Source organism: Agelaius tricolor, unplaced genomic scaffold (genome assembly GCF_023055355.1).
Source record: "Agelaius tricolor isolate 1412-34295 unplaced genomic scaffold, bAgeTri1.0.p SCAF_28, whole genome shotgun sequence".
NCBI lineage: Eukaryota > Metazoa > Chordata > Aves > Passeriformes > Icteridae > Agelaius > Agelaius tricolor.
In genome coordinates, this window is record NW_027269288.1 from 8,486,509 (window position 1) to 8,508,843 (window position 22,335).

Here is a 22,335-nt window from a genome sequence, read left to right on the forward strand (position 1 = left end):
GGTGTCAGTCACCATCAGGGCTCCTTCTCCCCCATGCCCCAGGAAATGTGATGGTTATTCACTTCAAAATCAGAGTGAGTATTTATTGCGTTTGGAATTAGCCTTTCCCTGGAACTATTACGAACACACACATCTGTTCCAGCCTTCCTCTTTCCAGGTTTACTCGTTATTCCCACACCCTCTCAGTCTCCCTGGGATGACCCAGGCCCAGCCCTGCCATCTCTCCTCAGCAGGGAGATACTCCAGCCCCAACTTTGTGGCCTCCACCAGACCCTCTCCAGTAGCTCCTTGCCTTTCTTGCACTGAAGAGCTCAGAACTGGGCACAATTGTGGGGCAAGGCTGAGGGAATTGGGATTGTTCTGCCTGAAGAGAAGCTCTGGGCAGCCTCCTCACGACCTTCAATGCCTGAGGGGGACTCAGAGGAGAGGTGGGGAGGGACTGCCTACAAGGGCGAGTAGTGACAACTCAAGGGGAATGGGTTCAACCTGACAAGAGGGCAGGTTTAGATTGGATATTAGGAACAAATTCCCTGTGAGGGTGCTGAGGCTCTGGCACAGGGCACTCTGGATGGAGGATAACTCTGAAAGCGTGCAGGGCCAGGATGGACGGGGCTTGGAGCAAGCTAGGGTAGTGGCAGATGTGGCTGCCCACGGCAGGGTTTCAGACCCGGCTGATGCCCAGTGTCCATCCCCAGCCCGGCCGCCCCTCACGCCATGCCTGTCCCTCACGGCTCCCCCCGCGCCCCGCTCCACATGGTCCCGCCCGCATGCGCCGCGCCGGCCCCGCCCCCTCGCACGGGGATTTTCCACGAGGCCCCGGCCCGGCCGCACGTAGCGCACGCACGCGAGCCCGCCGCTGGCGCGAGGCGGCCGCAGCCAATCGGAGCGCGGCCGGGGACGGAGTTGGCCAATGGGCGCGGCCGGGGGGCGGACCCTGTGCGCGAGGGCGGCTATAGGCGGGCGGGCGCGGAGCCGTTGGGTCTCAGTCAGAGCCGGGGCGGCGACAGCGGAGCGCTTGCGGAGCGGGACTGCCGGCACAGCGGTGAGTGCGGCGGCCGCAGCGGGCCCGGAGGCCGCGCCTCCCTTCTCCGGGTAGAGGCCGCGGAGCCCCGGTCGTCCCCTTGGCGAAGGGCCGGGCTGAGGCTCGGTGGTCCCCGGGGTGTGCAGGCCGCTGTGTTCCCGCAGCAGCGGCGGGGAAGGGGGGTTCTGAACCCCGGCAGTGTGCGGGGGTGAGGGTTAAAAACGGGGGCTGTGGTGGGTCAGGGCGGGGGCAGAATTGAGAGGATGTGGTGGGTCAAGGCATCCTCAGACGCAGAATTTAACCTTTTTCTTTTAATCATTAACAGTCGCTCTCGGATTGCGTGTGGTGATTTGGACCTTCCCGTCTTTAGTGGATGTCCTTCAGCTTCCCATCTCAAATATTTAACGTTTGCTAGCAATGCGTCTGTGCCTGAGGTCTCTTAGTGGGTATTTAGGTGCCGGTTATCCCAAGGCAGCGCTGGTGGGGAGATGGATGTGCAGGTGTGGATAAGGAGCTGCTGTTATAACCATCTTGCCTCGTGTAGGGCTGCCAGAGAGGATCCTGGGCTCTCTCTTGCTCCGTTACTTGCCTGCTGAGTCACAGGGTAGGGCCATGGCTCGCCGAGCCTGGCAGGAAGTACTGAAGTTTGTCATGCAAACCCACAGGAGATGAGCCAACGCAGTTTCAGGCCTCCATCTTACTAAACACAGAGAGAGAAAGTGGTTGAACGTGTCTGTGATTTGCTCCCTGCCAGGCATCCTTTAGAACCCGTTGGATCATGTTGTAGAGGTGCATTAATACCCCATGGAGTGCAGAGGAGCAGCGATGGAATGTGCCCATTTGTCCAGTTTCTAGGAGTGCTTTGGCAGGGGAATCAATACGTTGGGATCTGATAGAGTGCACTGAAAGGTCTTGGCTTTTTTCAGAGCACTGGTGGTATGAGAGTTAGGGTCATGAGGACCTTTAAGTGTCAGGAGAGGCTTCCACTGATAAATGTGGCAGGCCTGTAATAGGACACTCACTAGGGCAGTTATTTCTATGGCTAAACTTTAGTGTTGCTTTTTAAGTCTCCATTCAGATGCTTGCAGTGCTCAGCCTTAACCCGATATTGATTTTAGAGAAGTGTGGCTGCAGGATAGCTCACAAGGACAGGGTTTGGTGGTAGGGTTGGCTATAAAAAAAAATCTTTTGATTTAATTGAAATAATTTCCAGTTGGAGTAATCTCCAGTTGAGAGTACTACATTACTACATTCCCTGTGCAGGGTCAGGTGAGGAATAAGTGGTGATTTCTTAGACTTGAGCTGGTAGTGAGGAAGCTCCTCAGAGCTGGCAGGGGTTGTAACTTACCCTTGGATAGGCCAGGCAAGCTAGAGTATGTGGCTTCCCCTGAAGGGAGACAGTGACCTTGTCAGCAGATTATGCTGCAAAAAAAGGTTTAAGGCAGTGTGCTCGTTAAATACCACCGGGGTGTTTGTGTGCTTGGAGAGGACAAAGGTCTGGGCAGGCAGTGCTCCTGTGACCTCTCTGCCTGCAGTCAGCATTTCTGTGGTTCAACCTGGGCACACAGGGGCTGACCCTTGTGCTCTAGGTGAGCTCACTGATTCCATTGAGGCAGAGTACATCGTGGTGAGCTAAACAGCATCAGTTTTACCCTGTAGCTCAAAGGGAGAGTTGTTTCCTGAGCACAGGAGTGGGGAGTTTGCAAAAGGAGCATCAAGGATTTCTGGGGTGATGCAGTGCTGTGAAATGCCTCTTTCTGCAGGGAAGGGAGGGACCTGTGGTCCTTTGTCAAGGAAGCTCGAGTCATGTCTGACCTGGCAGACATTTCCAGTGCAAGTTCTTGCAGCGTGTGTTCCTGAAGGTCAACAAGCAGCTGCAGCACTGCACTGAGGGGTCCTGGGAACTGGCTGTGCTTTTAAAGAATGAGCCACCTCTAGTTGTGTGGCAAAGCCAAGGTTCTGAAAATGAAAGTAAGGTTTAGCAGGTGTCAGCCTGATAAACTCTGAAAGCTCTTTTTGGATAAGTGGGCATTCTTCCTGTTAGCCATTGCTCAGTGCATCTGCAGAGAGCTGAGTGTTGGTGTGGGTGGGACTGATAAGCAGAGCCTTGCAGGGATTTATTTCTAGCTTGTGTGTTCCCTGATTGAAGCTAGGTAGTGGCAGCATGAAGGTCAGCTTGAAGAAGCTGTCTTGGTTCATATTTTAGTCCTATCGTGTGTCAGTGTGGGGGTCTGACTGAAATCTTAGACAGCGTGCAGGGGCAGGACAGCTGGAAAGGGACACGGGGGAGCAAAGGCTGCCTGTGCCTCTGACCTGGGGAGGGCAGAGTTGGCTCTGGGGAGGAACCAGAGCATGCAGCCACCCCCTCACAGACTGTGAACCAGCAGCAGCATTGCTAAGGTCATGTTTTTGTAACTTTGCAGTAACTGTGGAAGGATTCATGACCATTTCTGTAAACAGGGTTGCCACCCACATTGGCTTGCCAAAAAACTGGCTTCCAGATAGTTCTGCTTCTGAGGCTGAGCTTTCTTCTGTGCAGATGGGCTGGGTTTGGTGCCAGTCAATGGCTTACAGGCATGTGTATGACTTGATTTTTAAAATGTAGCTGGGCTTACATAAGAATTCCCTTACTGCAGTTTTCTGAAGTGGATAAATGTGAGAAGGGAGAAAGGAAGTATTTAAAAGACATGGGAGATTTTTATTCCTTTTAAGATGGAAAGTTAAGAGGAAAAACTATTCCTGTAAATGCTCAACAGGGTGTAACTATTAATGCAAGTTTTTAATGAGAGCTGTGGCTGCTTCTCTTTCGTCATTGGTTCCGTTTTGCTCTGAGCAGCTGCTGTGCATACTAAGAGCACTCTGTGCATGCTGAGAGCTGTTGCACTCGGGTCTCTTATCAAAAAGAACTCTTAACTGATAGCAGAGAGTTGCTGTTTTGGGAGCTTTTCGCTGCTCTGACATGATGAGGTGAAGTTCCTTTAGATTTGTCATCTGCTCCTGCTGCTGTCTAGGGTCTGATGATATTGCAGTTTGAGTCATTTGGAATTATCAAGAGATTGTTCCTTGCACATAAGGAAGTGATTTTTATAATAAAAGTCATGGGACACTGGAAGAGCTTGCCCAGAGAAGCTGTGGCTGCCCTATCCCTGAGAATGTTCCAGGCCAGGCTGGATGAGGCTCCTCCAGCAACCTGGTCTGGTGGGAAGTGTCCCTGCTCATGCAGGGCGTGGGATGGATTAAGCTTTATTAAGCTTCCAACCCAAACCATTCAGTGAGTAATTGTAAGCTCCTTTTTTCAGGTACTAAAGATGTCTATCACCAAGATCCATGCCCGTGAAATCTTTGACTCCCGTGGCAATCCCACTGTTGAGGTAGACCTCTACACCAACAAAGGTGAGTCCCCAGCTGCAGGTGTTCATCCCTGGCTTAGAGCTGATAGAACTGGAGCAGGCAGAAGTGTACAGCCACTTCTGTTCTAGCAGGGGAACTGTGCTGAATTCTTCCTCCACACATAAAACTTGTAGGGACTTGCAGAAAAAGCCTCTGCCTCATTCTGTTGAATGAGTTTGCTGAGCTCGAGTTCCTGGCCTGGGCAGTGCAGGGTTTTTGGCAGGTGCTGCTTCTTACAGCCCAAACTGTGGGAGAGCTGTTCCAAACCTGCCCTCCTTCCCTTGCCCCAGTATAAACTGGGACAGCACCTGGAAACTGTTCTTGAGCAGCTGCTAATGCCCTGGTTGTCAGTGCTCCCCACACTCTGTATGAGTACACTTGAGGTTTAATTCTCAATTTGTCTGCAGTGCCTTTCTGTAATGACACAGTCTTGTGCTGCACAGTTGAATTTTGGGTAATGGTTTCTCCTCTGCCCAAGTACTTGGGCATGATTGAAGAACATGCCTAATTGGGCTTTCACATGTAACATCTTATATTTTTAATTATTGTAGGACTTTCTCTTGGTTTGTTAGCTGTTCATCCCACATCTGATAGGATCTGACAAAAGCATTGTGCAAGCTCATACCAATGTGGTTTGGTGGAATGAGCAAACACAATGGCTGTAATACACTGACTAAAGAGCTGATCTTTCTGCCTCAAAAGATTAATGCAGTCATTTAATGAGACTGCCCCCACTAAGCTCTTTGATTTAGTGGGATAAGGGAGAGGCTGGAGGCTGAAGTTGGCATCTTGAACCCCAGGCAGAGCAGGCTCCAGTGTGCAGATTGGCTCCAAGTTCAGCATCCTTGGCTGAAGGAATGGGCTGGCTGGGTGGCTCTGCTGTTGCCAGAAGAGCTCAGAGCTCCTGTTAACAAAATGGGTCTCTGAATTTAAGAGCTTGCTTTGCCTGAGCTCAAAAGCAGATCCAGTGAATGAAGCAATCCTTTTTGGGAGGGGAATGGATGCCTTCCTTAACTCTTGAAATGCCAGAGCAAGAGGAGGAGTCAGTTTGCTATTGGTCAGTGAGCGTGAGGGAGATGCTGATAAATTGTGATGCTGTAAATGAGCAGAAAGCCCTGGTGGGATCACTGTGTATGTGAGCAGAGGTGTGCTTTGGAGACTCCCTCTGCAGCTGCAGGGCTGGGACGCTGTCTGGCTGGGGATGTTTGGTGTTTGGTGGAGTGTGCTGAGGTGTTTTCTCCTGTTGTGAACAGGTCTGTTCAGAGCTGCCGTTCCCAGCGGTGCCTCAACCGGAATCTACGAGGCTCTGGAGCTCCGTGACAATGACAAAACACGCTACATGGGCAAAGGTACAGCTGGGGCTGGGCACCCAGAGTGCCCTGGGACAGGCACTGGCACTGCTGGGCTCCTGTCCCACTGGCTGTCCTGCACAAGGGAGTGACAGCAGCTCCTGGCAGGCGTGGGCTGAGCTGGGCACAGGCCAAGCAGAGGGGGCAGGGTTGGTTTCCTGGGCATGACCTGCAGGGTGACAGCCTCCAGCTGCCTGGTGCTGCAGGGCAGGGCACCTGCATGGGGCTGGGCACACCCAGCCAGGTGAAAATGTCTCTGGTACAGGGTGTCCAGGTGTACTTTGTTACCCTGCTCCTCTCGTGCTGTGTGTTGGCGTGTGGCAGAGTGCTTTACCAGCGTGGTAAGGGCATCTGAACTGCCAGCTGCAAAAGCCTCAGTCATCCTGCACTTAGTCACAAGGGCTTTTCATAGACCACATTTTCCCAGAGCCCTTAAATCTGTCAGCTCTGAGACTGCAGACTCCTTACATCTCCCAGCATGTTGAATCCTGAACCTGAGGTTTTATGCCAGCTCTGTCCATTGAATGTGCAGCTCTGCTGACTTGCCAGTCAGGTGAAAAGGAGCTGAAATATCTTCTGCCTATTAAGAAAGAACAATTAAAGTGGATAGCTGAATTGAACTTGGAGAGCCTTGTCTTAGAAGATTCATGGCTGTTAATACCTTAACAGAGAATAAATGCCTGGATGACTGAATGCCCTGAAAACCTGAGGCTCTAATGCTGTTTACCCAGGGCACTTTTCTTGCAAAGAATAAATGTGTATTTACCTCACTGTGCTAAATGTGTGTGTGCTCAGGCCTGTTAAGTCTGATCCTATGGGCAGTTCTTAATGGCATTTAATTAGACTGTGGTTAACAGGCTGTAGCTGAAGGGCTTTGTCAGCTGGGAAATAACAGGAGTTATGAAAAAATAATTATCAAATGGGAAGAGTTGCAGATAGCTGCTAGGCCTTTTGTAATAGAAGTCTGCAGACTTAGACCATTTGGAAAAGCAATTAATATTGTTTAGGATGCTGTCAAATAGCATTCATCTTTCTGGAGCTTAGGCTTTTGGAAGTCTTAAACACTGCACAGTAAATAAGGTGATGTTCTAGCAGTGTTACAAAATAGTGTCAGGTAGTGAAGTGCCTGAGCTGCTGCCTGTGTAACTGCTGGGGAAACCTTTTCCCTCCCCTTACTCTCCTGGATTCTGTGATTGGGTAGGAGAGCCCATCCTAAGACCTTCCCTAAATGCTGTTGTTCAGGCCCTTGAGGTTTGTGCTGGCAGAGTTACAGAGACCTGGGTGTGGAGCCCAAGCAGAGCCTTGCAGCTTCCTCTGCTCTTTGAGCCCTTTGTCTCTGGTCCAGTGCTCAGTGCCAGGCTCCTGCTGCCTCTTGGTGTCCTCTGCTGCATTCCTGTGGGTTGCTCAGAGTCTTCACCTGTGCCTTGACTCGGGTGTCTGTTTGGCTTCTGTCAGGTGTCTCCAGAGCTGTTAAATATGTTAACGAGTTCCTGGCCACGGCACTGTGCACACAGGTAATGGATGTGCTCCCAGTGCAGCCCTGGCACACTGGGATGAGTCTCTCCAGTGCATGGCCTGGCAGACTAACTGGCATTCCTGGACCAGTCCTAGCCAATGCCTCCTTCATGTGCCTCCCAGTCCAGCCAGGGCCTCTGTGTTCACACCTGGCCATGAGCTGGGGCTGGGGCAGCATGAGGTGGTTTTCCTGGATGTTCCTGAGATCCCCTACTAATCCCTGCATAACCTGTGTGTTGACCAGTGTCTGATTTGCTTGTTCCTTCCAGGTGTCTCAAAAGCTGTTGAGCACGTCAATAAAACGATTGCACCTGCACTGATTAGCAAGGTAGGAGCAATCTGTCTTCTCTTAACATCTCCTACAGCCAGGCAGTGTCCAAACCATCCTCTGGTGGGGTGGCACCTGGGGGTGTCAGCCTGTGTGTTGGGGTGCATGTGAACAAACTGACCACAGCAATGGTTTTACTTAATTTACTTAATGAGTGCACATCTAACACGTAATGGAACCTTCTCCAGCTGTTGTGGTGTGCAGAAACACTTCAGCCCTGGGAGCTGCAGGGGTGCAGCTGGGCTACAAGCTGATTCATGCTTCAGAGAGTGCCTGAATGATGAGGAGGGGCCAGGTTTTATCCAAGCAGGGTAATTGGAAGGGAATCTGAGAGGATCTAGAAAAGTCTGCTTGAATGAGATTCCTTTGTGCTTTGTGGGCACCCAGCCCGCCCTACAAAGGCTGGTGCAGAACTGAGTGATAGTTCTAGGTAAAGTGATGGCACATCAGCTCAGCTATCAGCCTGGGCTGCTGCTGTGTGATAGTGGCAGGAATTGGTCAGGTCAGCTCTTGGCAGCTGCCCTTGGAGTGTTGGTGCCTCCAGGGCTGTCAGTCCATGGTGGGCAGGTGAGGGTTTGTGGGCCTGTGCTCGGTGTAAAACAACTGTTTGGTTGCTTCCCTCTGCAGAATGTGAACGTTGTGGAACAAGAAAAGATTGACAAGCTGATGCTGGAAATGGATGGGACAGAGAACAAATGTGAGTGGGCTTTGTGTTGCACTGAGGGGGGGGAAGATAAAGATGGGTCAACAGAATTCTATTTACTAGAACCAAGAGCCAGTGTGTGGCCATGTGCTGTGCACGGCTGTAATTCAAACCATGGGCTGGTATTGCTGAGTCTCTTTCTAAAGACACTGCTCTAATCAATTTCTTCCCGTTTCAGCCAAATTTGGTGCTAATGCCATCCTGGGTGTGTCCCTGGCTGTGTGCAAAGCCGGTGCTGCTGAGAAGGGCGTTCCCCTGTACCGCCACATCGCCGACCTCGCTGGCAATCCAGAGGTCATTCTGCCAGTTCCTGTAAGTCCCTGGGTGGGGCAGCCTTGCTCTGCCTTTAGCCTGGTGCTCCTGGACCCAAGAGAACGAGCAGTGGGGTGTAAGGGCTGCTACCCTGTTCCAACCTGGCCTCTCCTGCTTCCTCCAAGGCTTTCAACGTGATCAACGGGGGCTCCCACGCTGGCAACAAGCTGGCCATGCAGGAGTTCATGATCCTGCCCGTGGGGGCTGACAGCTTCAAGGACGCCATGCGCGTCGGGGCTGAGGTCTACCACAACCTCAAGAACGTCATCAAGGAGAAGTATGGCAAGGATGCCACCAACGTGGGGGATGAGGGTGGCTTTGCCCCCAACATCCTGGAAAACAAAGAAGGTGAGAAGGAGCCAAGTGTGGGAGAGATGTAACTGAGAGCCTGCCCAATATAATGACAGGCAGGATCAATAGGATCAAAGGTGTAGAACTTCCTGCTTTGTCTGTACTCTGTTTCTTACCCTGGCAGACATCCTAAGATCCTCTACTGATGTGGTCAGGTATTCCCTTGGATATCAGTTTGTGCAGTTGGACAGGGTGGTTTTTACTTCAGTGCCTCATTGCTCTCATTCCTGTAGCAGCTTAAGGGAACCTTGTTCCCCTCCAGTTGAAAAGTGGTGTGGGAACTTCTGTGCACTGCAGGTGTTGCAGAAGTCAACATTCAGATATCAGTGGAGTTGTTTTTCTGCAGGCAGAGAGGGAAAACAGTTTGTGCCCTGCCTGGCTGTGTGTGGGAGGGCACAAAGACTGGGAAGCTGAGGCAGTTGCTGCTTCCATGGCCAAACAGTTCTGTTCAGGAACCTGTGGGAAGCAAAATATCTGCTCCTACAAATACTGCACCAGAGGAGCTTTCTGTGCCTCTCCAGAAGTGGAGCTGCTCACAAGGCAGTAGGACACGAGCTCAGATCAGTTGATTTTTGCTTTACAGTTGGTTGTGTTATTGTGGAGGGGACTGGTGACCTGCTCTGCCTTTTTTGAAGCTCCTGAGACAGCACCAGCAGTTGTGCCATTTCTGAGTCCCAGTGTCACATGCAGCTCTGCTGGGTCTGTGCCCTTGCAGACATCAGTGAAGATGACCTTGAATGACAATTACATTCCAAGGAATTTTTGCTGCTGGCTGCAGCTGCTTTTGCAGTTTGTGCTACATTAGCATCTTACAAAACACAACCAAACTCACTCAAAAAGAACCCAAACAAAAAAAAAAAAAAAAAAAAACAACCCAACAAAAGAAAACACTTGGTCTAAGCTTCCTGCTGCAAACAGAGCCCAGCTGCTCCCCTGCAACTCGGGGTCATTGAGACTCTGCCAACAGTAGCACAGTGGGCAGCATCTACAGACTCCTCCTGGGTGGTTCTGTCCCCTCTTGTGCAGGTAAAGGTGCACGTGGGGAGCACGTGGATGCCCAGGGGGGTCTCCTGTGCAGAGGAAGGAGGCTCTGTCTCCCTGCTGCCAGGGTTTGGATGCTCAGCACTTGCATGGTCAACACCTGCTCTGGAGCTAAAAGGGATTAGAGTGCAGGCACTGCTTCCTGCCCACATGCATGAAGTTGAAAGAGGATGTGGAATCATCTAGTATTAAGCTTTCTGGGCTGACATGTAGTCCTGCCTGAAGAGATTAGGAATCCCATAATGGTGTCTCAAGGGTATTACAAGCTAAAAGCAGTATTAAAGTAATATCTTGTTCCAGTCAGTTCAGGAGTGGGAGAATTTAAGAACCCTTTCCTCTGGGCTTTCTGAAGGGTGAGGGGGATGGTTTGCCCTGTGGGTGTGCTGCTGTTGGGCAGGGGGAGCTGTGGGCTGGGGATCCTGCAGGCCCTCAGCAGCTGCTGTGTGTGTTGCAGCTCTGGAGCTGCTCAAGACAGCCATTGCCAAGGCTGGCTACACTGACAAGGTGGTGATTGGCATGGACGTGGCTGCCTCCGAGTTCTACCGGGATGGCAAATACGACCTGGACTTCAAATCCCCCGATGACCCCAGCAGATACATCACTCCTGACCAGCTGGCTGACCTCTACAAGGGCTTTGTCAAGAACTACCCTGGTGAGTTGCTCATCAGTGGGAGCACAGTGGGGTGGTGAATCAGGGCTGATTGCTGAAGGAGGGAGTTGCTGTGCAGCCCCTCTTACAGGAGAGACTGAGAGCTCCTGCCTTGCTCAGCCTCTTGGGGTCTCAGGAGTGTTCTGGGAAGTGGGTAGCACCTGTCTGCAGCACTTTGGTGCCACTCACTCATCCAAACTGGGCCTTTGTGCTGGCATTGTCCTGAAGCTGCTGTGTCCCTCTGCAGTGGTGTCCATTGAAGACCCCTTTGACCAGGATGACTGGGGTGCCTGGAAGAAGTTCACTGGCAGCGTCAACATCCAGGTGGTTGGTGATGATCTGACTGTGACCAACCCAAAGAGAATTGCCAAGGCTGTGGAGGAGAAGGCCTGCAACTGCCTCCTCCTCAAGGTCAACCAGATTGGCTCCGTGACAGAGTCCCTGCAGGCGTGAGTTCTGCCCTCTGGGCCGGGCCAGGGTGGGGCTGGCTTTACCTGGGGGACATGGAGGTCCAGGGCAGAGCCCTGTGCTGCCCCTGCTTGGCACAGGGCATGCTCTGAGCTGCTTCTCTTGGTCTCTTGCAGCTGCAAGCTGGCCCAGTCCAATGGCTGGGGTGTGATGGTGAGCCACCGCTCTGGAGAGACAGAAGACACCTTCATTGCTGACCTGGTAGTGGGTCTCTGCACTGGCCAGGTTGGTGTCTGCAGCTGCTGCACTCTGGCTCTTTGCTTGATGGGATCATTTGGGGGTGAAGCCAAAGCCATGGTGCACTGCACTGCCTCAGGGGTGCAGGTTTGCTGTGTCTGTTTGCAGGGAGCTGATTTGTTAATGGACTGTGACAAGGGAACACCTTATCTTTTGCAAACTCACCTTTAATCAGCAATGTCAAAGGTCTTGGCTCCAGTGGCTGTACTGGGCTTTCCTGGTCCTGCAGCTGATAGCAAATGCACAACCTTACTGCTCCCAAGACCTGTTGTGTTTGCTTGGGCAGACACTGAGCCTGGTGCCCAAGCAGAGCTTGTGATGATGCTCATTACCCTGAGCAAGTTTTGTGTGGGCACTCAGAGTTCTTCACTAACTTGGTGATTTCCCTCAGATCAAAACCGGTGCCCCGTGCCGATCCGAGCGTCTGGCCAAGTACAACCAGCTGCTGAGGTGAGCCTGGGCTGGGGAAGGGCCCTCCTTGTGCCTTGTGCTGGGGCTCTGCCCCTCACAAACACCTGCAGCACGTGGCAGAGCAGGGGCTGGGTGGGTGGGGTCCAGAACAGATCACACCAAGCATCCTGTGGTGCTGGACTGAGACTTTGTCCTCTGCACGGGGCCCTTGTCTTGGCAAGCATCTCAGGCATTTGGGTTGAGTTGTGTCAGGTGTGTGGCACTGTGCAGGGGCTTGGTGGGAGCTGCCTTGTAAGGTCTCCAATGCCAGGTGGGTCAGGAGTTTCAGTGCCACATGGATTGGGTGTTTCAGGGCCAGGTGGGTCAGGAGTTTCAGTGCCACATGGATTGGGTGTTTCAGAGCCAGGTGGGTCAGGTGTTCAGTGTGAGGCCTGTGCTAGTGCTGGGGTTCTCTGCTGCCTGCTGACACCCAGTGCTCTCTGTCCTTCACCAGAATTGAGGAGGAGCTCGGCAGCAAGGCTCGCTTTGCTGGGAGGAACTTCAGGAACCCTCGTGTCAACTAAGTGTAGAAGAGTCCCCTCTGTTCTGGTTCAGCACTAGATATTGACTTAGATCACAATTACCTGTACTAGAAAGATAAGGGCAGCTGAAGGAAAAGACCAGTCTGCAGGTCCTCTTATCCTCTAGATGATCCCTTCACCCAGTGTTTTCACCAACTCTGGTCTGTTAATTGTAATGCTCTGCTGCTTCTATAGAACAGTCCCTGGGGGTGTTCTGTGTATTTAACACCCTCAGGGTCATGACATTGTGATTCTGGGCATAAACACTTTAGTTCCCTTCTCTGTCTCATCTTCAACGTTTGGAGCCGTGTGATTTGCAGTGCAGCAAGAGGTACCTGCAGACAGAGACAGTAGTGTTTTTACATGTGATAAATAAAAGCATCAAACAACTCAAAAATGTGTGTGGCTTGGAAGTATTTGGAGGAGTCTGGGGAGCAGGGATTCCCACCTTTGCATCATGGACTCATGGAATGGTTTATGGTGGGAGGGACCTTGAGGCTCAGCTTGCCCTTTTTCCTGAGGTTTGGCAAAAGTTTTTGGGGTGTCTGTCCCTGGAGTGGTTCTGTTACTGTGTGGGCACTGTCACAGGGAGCACAGTTGTGACCTTAGTCCATTCCCAGACAGGAAAAAACAAATTATTACACAACTGAGCGAGAGGATGTCTGCGCCAGTTCTTGCTGCTTTTTTCCCGTAGTTGCAGATTGGTAGGAAAATCATTAATTTCCGATTCCGTTAATGACTCCTGCGGTGCCCGGTGCTGCCCCCCGGTGGGCGCGCCAGGCCCTGCACCGCACTCGCACAAACCAATTCTTGTCTTGAACGTTCCAAATCCTCCCCCTGGGGCTGGCAGTGCCCGCGCTGCTGCAGGGCCTGTGCCACCTGCTACCTTAAAGAATATTCTCAGTTCTGGAGTGGCAATAACAGGGAAACGACCTTCCCTGGGCTCCTGGCACCTGTGCGTCCTTAGAGGTTTATCTCCTTTGTCAGGCTGCTCTTAAGAAGAGCTTTGCTATAAATACCAAATTTACCAGCCCCAGCTCAGCACCGGGCCAGGGCCTCCTCTCCCACATTTGTCCTTTCCCCAGGCCTTGCTCTGAGCTGGTTGCACTCGTGGCAAATTTGAAGCCCACTGCACTTTTCACACTTAGCTGATCTCTGAATTGGACCTGTTAAATGAATAAACCAGCTAATTACACACAAATCCTATCAAGGGATTTTTCTTCTCTCAAAGAGGCAGCTTCTAATAGCTGCAGAGTGGTTTAGGAAGCTTTTTAGCAGAGCTGTGTTCAGGAGCACAAGTAAGGCTGCTCCTCACCTGGCACTTCTGTAAGTGAGGCCAAATGTTCAACCCCTTACCTGGGCCTCGATTTCCACCTGGTCATTTTCTTCTAATAAGCATCAGAAAGCAGAAGGAGCTGGAAAATCAGGTCAGTGGTTGCCATAACTCGAGCAAAGCCCGAAGGGCAGTGAGGCTGTGATGAAATGAGGGACATGAGCAGGGCCTGGCACCGGGGCTGCTGTGCTTGTGTGCAGCCACATCATTGTGGGGAGAGCCAGGCTGGAATTCTGCTCTGCTCAGAGCAAGAGCTCAGTCCCAGCTCTGACAAAACCCCTTCCACTAACACTGCAAGTGAATTCATTATCGTTCCCACCTTGTCAGAGCAAGGCGGAGAGAACACTCACAGGTCAATTACCAGGTGTGTGGTGCCTGAAAATAACCAGGCAACGGCAGGGTTGGAACATTGCTGGGGCTGTACAGCCCCGAGCTGGAGTCAGCTGCCATTGAACCGTGTGTTCTCCTCTCTGTGAATCAATCCTGCCGTGTCAGGTGCTGTGCTCACCTGTCCCATCAAACCCCTCACAGAAAGCTTTCAAGTTCAATCTCTGAGAGTATTTGGGCCAGATCAGCAAGGTGCTTCCAGCTGCAGCGGATTCAGGCTCTCCCTAATGAGGCTGCAGCGTTGAAAGGAGTCCATGCAAAGGAAGAAAAGAGCCCCGAGAGGGGAAGTGCTGGAACGTGGGGCTGGGGGTTGGAGATAAGGATTTTAAACATGTTAGAGAAAAGTGAATGATTGGGAACGCTGTGTGTGTTTGGAGTGAGGGGAATCAGTGAATAGGGAACAAGATTTGATTGCTGAAAATCAAGACCTGAACCCGCAGAGCTGGAGAGGGGGAGCTGTGTCTGCTCCTTAATCAGGGCTCAGCTCCTGCTGCACAGCTCCTCACCTTTCCCTGCTGTCCCCACGGAGTTGGACTCGAAAGGCTGTGCTTTATAACAGAGAGCAAATGTGGCACAGCCAGTGCCTTTATTACTGCAATAATTTGCAGGGATGGCACTCCTTGGAGCAGAGGAGGCATCAGCTTAGCAAACACGAGCTGGGAGGCTGCTCTGAGAGTAGCAGCCAGGCTTAAAAGCAGAGCTGTGGTGACTGATGGGCAGAGGGGAGAGGCAGGAGGTGCTCTGGGAGCTGTTCAGGAGCAGGATTTATAATGGAGTGATGCAAAGGAGTGCAGTGGGAAAGCTCTCCCATTACCCCTGGCTGTGTGTAGGGGTGTGGAGGGACAGAATGTAAGAAAATAAAGATAGTGCAGAAGGCAGTCTCACACCTGAGGAGCTGCAGCTGTACCAATCACCAAAGATTAGGAACAGGCCTGCCCTTAATAGGCCACAGCTGTGTCCAGCAAGAAGAAGAGTGCTACAAAAGAGTGGGGTAGCTGGGTGAGGAGAGAGAGCTGGGGTTTGTTGGCTGTGCTGTGAGGAAGAAAAAGGAGTCAGTGCTGTAAGGAGCTGCCCATGAGAAATCCCCGAGAAGGTATGGGAGATTTACAGTAAGATGACAACATAGGGGTGCCTTTTCTGCCTTGTAGCCCAGCCTGCTCTTAGCACTGACTTCCTCACATTGGTTTCTAGGCCTGGTCCAGGCCCTGTCCCAGTGAGTTTGCTCTGGGCAGGAAGGAATGTTGCCATCCCTCAGTGATCTTGAGAAAGCTGATGATTCAGCACTTGGCTTTCCTGCCAGACGTGAGCCCCTGGTGCGCGTGAGGACATCGCTCTTGACCTTCCCTCAGCAGCTGAGGCTGGGCTGGGCTCTGCCAGGACACCCAGGCTGGCTGTGCCACTGGGCCGGGGCTCAGAGCCAGCCCTGCCTGCCCCAGCAGCCCTGGGGCTGTGGCAGCACTGAGAGAGCTGTGCCAGGCACAGGCTCGGGCCAGCGCACCCCTGGAGAGCTTTGATTGCTGCTCGTTTGTGTGGCAGGGTGAAATGATTTCCCTGCAGATAGGAGCTGTGGGTGGGTGTGAGAATGCAGGAGCCTCCTCTGAGCACGTGGGAATGGGGCCTCTCCCTGCAGCTGCTCCTGGGTCACCAGGCTGGGGCTGGAGCTGAGGCTGGAGCTGGGTCTGGCCCTTTCTGCAGGGAGAGGGAGCCAGGTGCCATCAGATCTGGGGCACTTTGCGTGCACTTTGTGCTCCATGGACAGACACCCTCAGAGACTGGGAGTGCAGGTGTGGAGAAGCAGAACAAGGAGAAGAAATAAAGCCAAAGCAGCTGCAGACCTCGGTTCTACTAGGAAAGCCTGGAGGTAAAAAGAGAAGGAGGAAAAAACCCCACAAAAAACAACAAGGAAGAGAACTGAGGAATGGAGGAAGAAAAGGGGTTGAATAAGAACTCAGATGATAAAATGACAGATACAAAATGAACTATGAGGAAGAAAATAATCACAATGCCCACATGATTTCCTTGTGCCACACTGGAAGTGTGTGGTGAAATCTCAGGCCTGAAGCTCGAGGCACAGCTCAGTCTGGAACCACACAGGTTTAATCATCCAGGTGCCAGTTACAGGCTTCAGTTACAGCAGATAGGAGGAATGCAGGCTAATTCTGCAAAAGAAACCCCTTGGACAGGGGCCAGGCAAGCTGACACCGTGCTGACAGCAGTGTCTGCAGGCAGGAGCATCCTGGGCCAGCCCCGGGTCAGTGTCCCCCTGCTGATGGGGCTGGCAGCAGCCACGGGGGACTGGGGGTGCCTGTGAGGGGCACAGGGTGTGGGGATCCCTTGGAAAAGGAGCCAGGGAAGCGCCTGGGCTGGAGCAGCCCCAGAGCAGGGCACCTGCTCCCAAAGGGCAGAGTTCAGCCCTGAGCCCATCCTCAGCCCCCAGGCAGGTCTGTGGTGCTGAACAAACCCTGATGTGCCCTCCTTGCCCAGCTGCTCGGGGTGAAGGGTGTTAGGAACGAGGCTCTGCAGTGGAGAGAGGCCCGTGGGGAGCTGCAGGTGTGAGCCCTGCTCAGCCCCAGCCACGCGCCCAGGCCTGGGCTCTGCTGGGCCATTTCCCTGCTGCTCACCTGTCTCACCTGTCCCCAGGCACGGGTGACACTTCCCAGGGCGCTGGGGAGGATTCCTCAGTTGGTTTTGTACAGTGATTTGAAGATAACAAGGGCTGAGGGGAAAAGGAGACGGTGCTTGAAATGGAAATGCTCCCATTGCTGCGGCTCTGTTTTCTCTCCCTTCAGAAAAGTCCATTCAGAGGTGCCATCAAAGGCAGCAGTGCTGCAACAGCAGGGAAAGAGCAGCTACAAGGGGGAGGTGGGAGCCAGGCACTTCCTCCTGGAGGAGCAATTTGCAGAGGGAAGGATAAAAATGTAAATCTGAAATCAATCCACCTCTCCCTTGAATGCTCTGGTGATTTATATCAGCTCAAAGCCAAGCGGGTCACTTAGGACAAGAAGCTGGAAATGCATTTGCTGCTCCCTGCACTGGAGGAGTGCATGCAGTGCTGCATTTGCAGGGGCATGCAGGAGGTGCCCAGCTGAGGAGCCAGTCCCACCTCGGCAGGAGAGGGCAGCTGAGCAGTGTCAGCCAAACCTTTGAACAGGCAGGGAGCAGCAGCCCAGCCCTGGCAGCAGCCCCTGCTTTGGGCTCCTTTGCCTCCCCTGGATGTCACATTTGGCTGCTCTGACATCTGCTGCTACGGCGAGGGCTCAGTCGATAATTGATGATGAGCAATCAATTGATATGAACTGTAGGGAATGTGGAAAGGAGCCAGCTCTGTGCTGTGCTTGTGGCTGACAGTGAATTCCCTTTAGCAGAGCCCAGGAGTTTGGAAGTATTGGAAATACCCTCTTTGAGCTGTGTGAGATCCCTCTGGATCTGCACAAGGACCTTGTCCTTGTCCCTGTGCATGGCCTGCTGGGGAACTGCTTTGCTGCTGGAAAGGAGATGGAAAAGCTTTGAGGTCTGGGCTGTGTGGCCAAGGAGCTGGGGGTGAAGGAGCCCCTGGGGTTGTGTGAGTGAATGGGCATGAGCTCAGTGTCCAGTGGCTGCTCAGACACCAGCCTGGGAGGAAAAAGGTACCAAAAACCACACCAGAACCTGCCCCCAAATCCTCCTGTGCTTGGATCCCTTTTCCATCTCCCTGCTTCAAAGGGCTGCTGCCAGTTTGTGATGTTGGTACAATCCAGCTCTGGTTGGGGCTGAAGGCAAGTGAGTGCTATTTAATTTGTTTAGCAGGTTTTATCAGGTATGTAAATCCAGAGAGGGCTCCTGTGCCTGTCCCTGGGTGTAAGCAGGAGCCAGGGCTGAGCATCAAGGGGTGATGCAATTAATCCCACTGCTGAGGAAAGACTCATTAGTCATTTGCAGCTTCAGCCCCGCTGCCTTTCAAGGTGCACAAATCTCTTGTTAGACACGTTTCATGTTCTGCAGATGCCATTTTGTCCCCTCTCCACATGCACTGGAACATGCCCAAGTTTACAGAAATGAGAGGAGCGATTGTTAGGGCTGAAATTTTTTTGTTCCCTTTCAATGGGATTTTTTTCCCTTTGCACGGTGCACATCCTGGGCTTTGATAAATGAGTCTCACCAGACACTGTGGTAAGCCAACCTCTGCTAATATTCATTATGCAGAACCCACTAGGAAATGGTCTGAGTCAGGGAAATTGAAAACCTTTAAAAGATAAAAAGGTTTTAAATTTTTTTTTAATTTAATGAGGAAACTAATTTATAACATTTTACATTTCCGGGATTTAAAATATTCAAAATATGAAACCCAGAAATGTTGTGGTTGTATGTGCTGTGTGTCAGAACCCTGAGAATGGTCACACAGGAAATGGAGCTTTGCCCCCCAAATTCCTGAGCTGTTTGGGAGGTGTGCAGGGACAGTTTGGTGGTGCACAGGGTGGGGTTAATGGTTGGACTGGGTGATGTCAGAGCCTTTTCCACCTCAGTGGTTCTGTGGCCCAAAACTTGCTGGCAAAACAGAAGGACTGAGCCAACACAGAGACTTTGAGGTGGCAGGAAATGCATTAGGAGGTGGCTGAGGATGGTCAAGGATGTGCAGGGAGCAGCTGATCCCACGGGCTCCTGACCTCGGTCCCAGCCCTGGCAGCGCCCAGAGCTTCTCCCTGCCCAGAGGGACACCAGGGTGGCTGTGCCATGGTCACCTGCCTGCCCAGAGGGACACCAGGGTGTCTGTGCCATGGTCACCTGCCTGCCCAGCCTGTCCTGCTGAGAACTTGTTCCTCCAGCCTCAGAGAAGTTGCATCAGCTCAGGGAAGGGCGCTGGGCCTTTTCAGGGCTCTGCTCAGCCCCTGGCACTTGCTGCTCCCTCCAGTGGGTGTGAATATGCCCAGGCTGATTTGAATCTCATTTCCATGACTTCTGCTTTCACTGCAAGCCATACAGCCACTTCTAGGCAGAGGTCTCTGTGTCCAGGAGGAGTTCACACATATCCAGAGCACTGGCCTCCAAGTGGGATGAGCCTTCCAAAAATTCCCTGGTAATATCTGTGGAAATGAGATTTTAAATTCCTGAGATTTCTACAGTAAACAAAACAAAGCAGAAAACCCCCCAAAGCAAACAGTTTTCAGCTAAAGGGCTGGTATTCAGCTATGACAAAGAGAAAGAAAGAATATAATCCTTTTTTGTGAGTGGAGTTAGGTCATCTGTAAAAGCCTCTCAGAATATTATCTCCCGAGCTAATCGCTGTATTGACATTTGCCTGTTTCATTAGAGCTGAGTTTTTACTGCATTGCTGAGGTTACAACCTGACTCATCTGTCATGGTCAAGGACTGGTTTGTAATTTCATGACTGGAGAATTAAAAACCAAAAACCCCCTCCATTATTTTAACCAGTTGGGCTGAGATGGTGTTCACAAATTTCTCAGTATTGATGTGTTTTGACTTCATAGTTTCTAGTTAGATTTTTTCCTCGTAGATTTTTGCTTCAATCAGTTGGCAAAATGTCAGTTATTTTAAAAAGAGCCATATTAAAACAGATTTGTAAAGAGGTAATTAAAAAAAGTTAAATACACCACATACGGATGGATGCCAAATAAAATAGGTGCAAGGGTTGGCAAAGGGAGAAAGAACCCCCCAGTGGAATTTTGCCCCTGTTTGGTTTTGTTCCCCTGAAATGAAGGAGATGGAATGGTAACAGGTGAAACGTGGTGTGATTTTCCGTGACGACAGCAACACCACCACCACAGTAACAGGAATAATTTGAGGCTGCTGCTGTTTCCTTCCTCAGTGGCTCTGGGGTGCCCAGAAGAGCTGAACCCTGTGAGTGAGGGCCCCAAAGGCCAAAGCCCTGGGAGGGTGTGGGAGATGGGGACCCAAGCAGGGGCAGGGAGCCAGGAGAGCTCCAGAGCCAGAACACTCAGCAGAAACTCTGCTGCTCAGATCCTCACAAACATCCCGGGTAAGGAGAGGAATGTGAGGATTAACATTCTGTGTGGGTCCCCCTGTGGCACGCTGGAATTTCGGTGTCTCTGTGGATTTGGCCAATTAGGCTTTCTCTGTGTCAGCAGTTCCCACCTCCTGGGAGTGCTGCGAGACAGAGGCACCAAACACCCAGAGAGTCCCACTCTGCCCTGCCAGGCTCCCCCAGGGACAGCCTGCATGAACATCAGACATTTCACACACACAGAATGTGCCCACTCCTCCCACCAGTGACCTCTCTGCACATGGGTGTGAGCCACAGAGATCCCAGTGACCACCCAGAGGAACAAAGGTCTCCCTCAGCACCATCTGGGGGCTCCTTCATCCTCCTTGTGTTGACTGAACCCCGTGGCTTTAGCTGGGAGAAGATTATGGGACAAGCTCTGTGGCTTTGTTTATTATTGTCCACAGGGAGAGCTGCATCTCTGCCAAAGGAAAAAAAAAAAAAAAAAGACAACCCAAAAAAAGCAGCAGCTTCAAGTGCTATTCCTGCAGCAATCCCCTGGCCATGAACCAAACTCATAATTGGATCACTTGGTGGTGGTGTGAGGATGTGGCTTTGCCTGCTAGGACTGGCCAGGGATAATTCTGGGGGGTACAGATGTGTATTACACAACAGAAGAATCCCAGACTGGCTTGGGTTGGAAAGGACCTCAAAGCCCACCCAGTGCCAGCCCTGCCATGGCAGGGACACCTCCCACTGTCCCAGGCTGGCCTTGGGCACTGCCAGGGATCCACAGCTGCTCTGGGCACCAGTGCCAGGCCTGCCCACCCTCCCAGGGAACAATTCCTGCCCAAGATCCCATCCAGCCCTGCCCTGTGTCCTTCCAGCCCTTGGAAATCCTCTCTCTCCATCTTCCCTGCAGTTCCTTCAGGTCCTGCAAGGCCACAATGAGGTCACCCCAGAGCTTCTCTTTTCCAGGGTGAACAACCCCAATTCTCTCGGCCTTTCCTTGTGCCCCATCCCTCTAACCAGGGTGGTGGCCTGCTCTGCACTAGGATACACACATTATCCATAGATTTGTGAGGCTATCCACCCCTAGGAGTGCTTGGGTTTGTTTAACAACAAAATCTGGCATCAGAATGTTGTGAGTAAACATTTCTCATCCTTGTGTGGCCACTCCCTCAGCAGGGCAGAGGAGAGGAAAGGGGAAGAGACAGGGGGAGAGGCTGCTGTGGAGAATTTCCCCATCACAGAGAGAGAGACTGGGAAAAGCTGAAGGCAAACCTGCCACCGTGGCAATTCATGGAGATTTTAATGCAGACATCCAGAGGCCAAGGAACATGAAATTGTAATTAGTGCAGAAAATAGGAGAGATGGAATCAGGCTCCATCAAGGATAGCCGAAGTGCAGCTCCGAGATGGCTGTGGCAGCCACTGAGCTGATGTGCATTTCCAGACCCTTATCTAAATGAGTTATTAGAACACAATCTGCTCTGTGTCTCACCCTCTGGTGCTAATGCCCCCGAAGTTATGCTGGGGATAAATTTGTCCTGTGTGTGCGGGGCAGAGAACTGAATTCCTCTGATGTGCCGAGCTCAGATCTCCTTGTGTGTTCCCTTCTCTTCAGTGAAAACAGTTCCCACTTCCCCCTGCTGAAGGCAATAACAGCCTCAAACTTATCTCTGCAGCACCACTGGAATCGACCACGGAGACAGTTTACAGAGACAGCAAACAGTTGGGGTTACACGGGTGTAATTGAGGGCAAAATCTGCCCTGACATATCCGAGTGCCTTTTCAGAAGGAAGATATAATTCCACATGAAAATGCTCAGATGCCCGGGAAGAATGTGACTTTCTTTACAGCCATGTGATTTATTTTGCTGGCCTGTGGAGGAGAGGTGAGGTTAATGTTAAATAACAAGTTTGCTCTATTTTCAGCTCCGGTACCTTCGTGTTATCTTGTCTAAATATGTGATAGCTTGGAGATGAAGAAGCTTAAAAAATCTCCTAAGTGACCAAGTGTTTTATTAATTGCTACTCGGTAATTTGGAATTCTGCTGTTGTGTCAACTTCCTCGCTGCACAGAGCAGCAAGAAGCAGCATCAGCTGTTTATCCAGCAAAGCACTTATGCATAATCTGAACACTCAGTGCAGGGCCAGCAACAGCAGCTTAATGTGACTGATCCAGAGTGTGAACCTTGGAGGGCTGATGGGCTGTGGAGCTTCTGACAGAGCCACACAATTCTGCACCTCGCCTCCCATTGAAGACACTTCCCACACATTTACTCCTAAGGCTGATGACTGTTCACTAATTCATGAGAACGAGCCAGCTCGGGGCAAACAG

General features: G+C 51.8%; 1 protein-coding gene across 1 annotated transcript; it reads left to right on the top strand.

Moving 5' to 3' along the window:
* Nucleotides 1–896: 896 nt before the first annotated feature.
* On the top strand, nucleotides 897–12,732 carry ENO1 (enolase 1). The gene is made up of 12 exons (XM_071448936.1): nucleotides 897–1,042; nucleotides 4,321–4,414; nucleotides 5,665–5,760; nucleotides 7,545–7,603; nucleotides 8,231–8,300; nucleotides 8,485–8,618; nucleotides 8,744–8,966; nucleotides 10,465–10,662; nucleotides 10,907–11,108; nucleotides 11,244–11,352; nucleotides 11,756–11,814; nucleotides 12,269–12,732. Exons 1-12 carry the CDS (start codon nucleotides 911–913, stop codon nucleotides 12,336–12,338), a joined length of 1,446 nt encoding a protein of 481 aa, XP_071305037.1. The 5' UTR covers nucleotides 897–910; the 3' UTR covers nucleotides 12,339–12,732.
* The last annotated feature ends 9,603 nt before the right edge of the window (nucleotides 12,733–22,335 follow it).

Bases quoted from the DNA above. Each gene is read 5' to 3' on its own strand.
- ENO1 (XM_071448936.1), top strand. From the start codon at position 911: ATGGGCGCGGCCGGGGGGCGGACCCTGTGCGCGAGGGCGGCTATAGGC. The intron at 1,043-4,320 runs GTGAGTGCGGCG...TCCTTTTTTCAG, and splicing joins GCGGGACTGCCGGCACAGCG to GTACTAAAGATGTCTATCAC. The intron at 11,353-11,755 runs GTTGGTGTCTGC...GATTTCCCTCAG, and splicing joins TGGGTCTCTGCACTGGCCAG to ATCAAAACCGGTGCCCCGTG.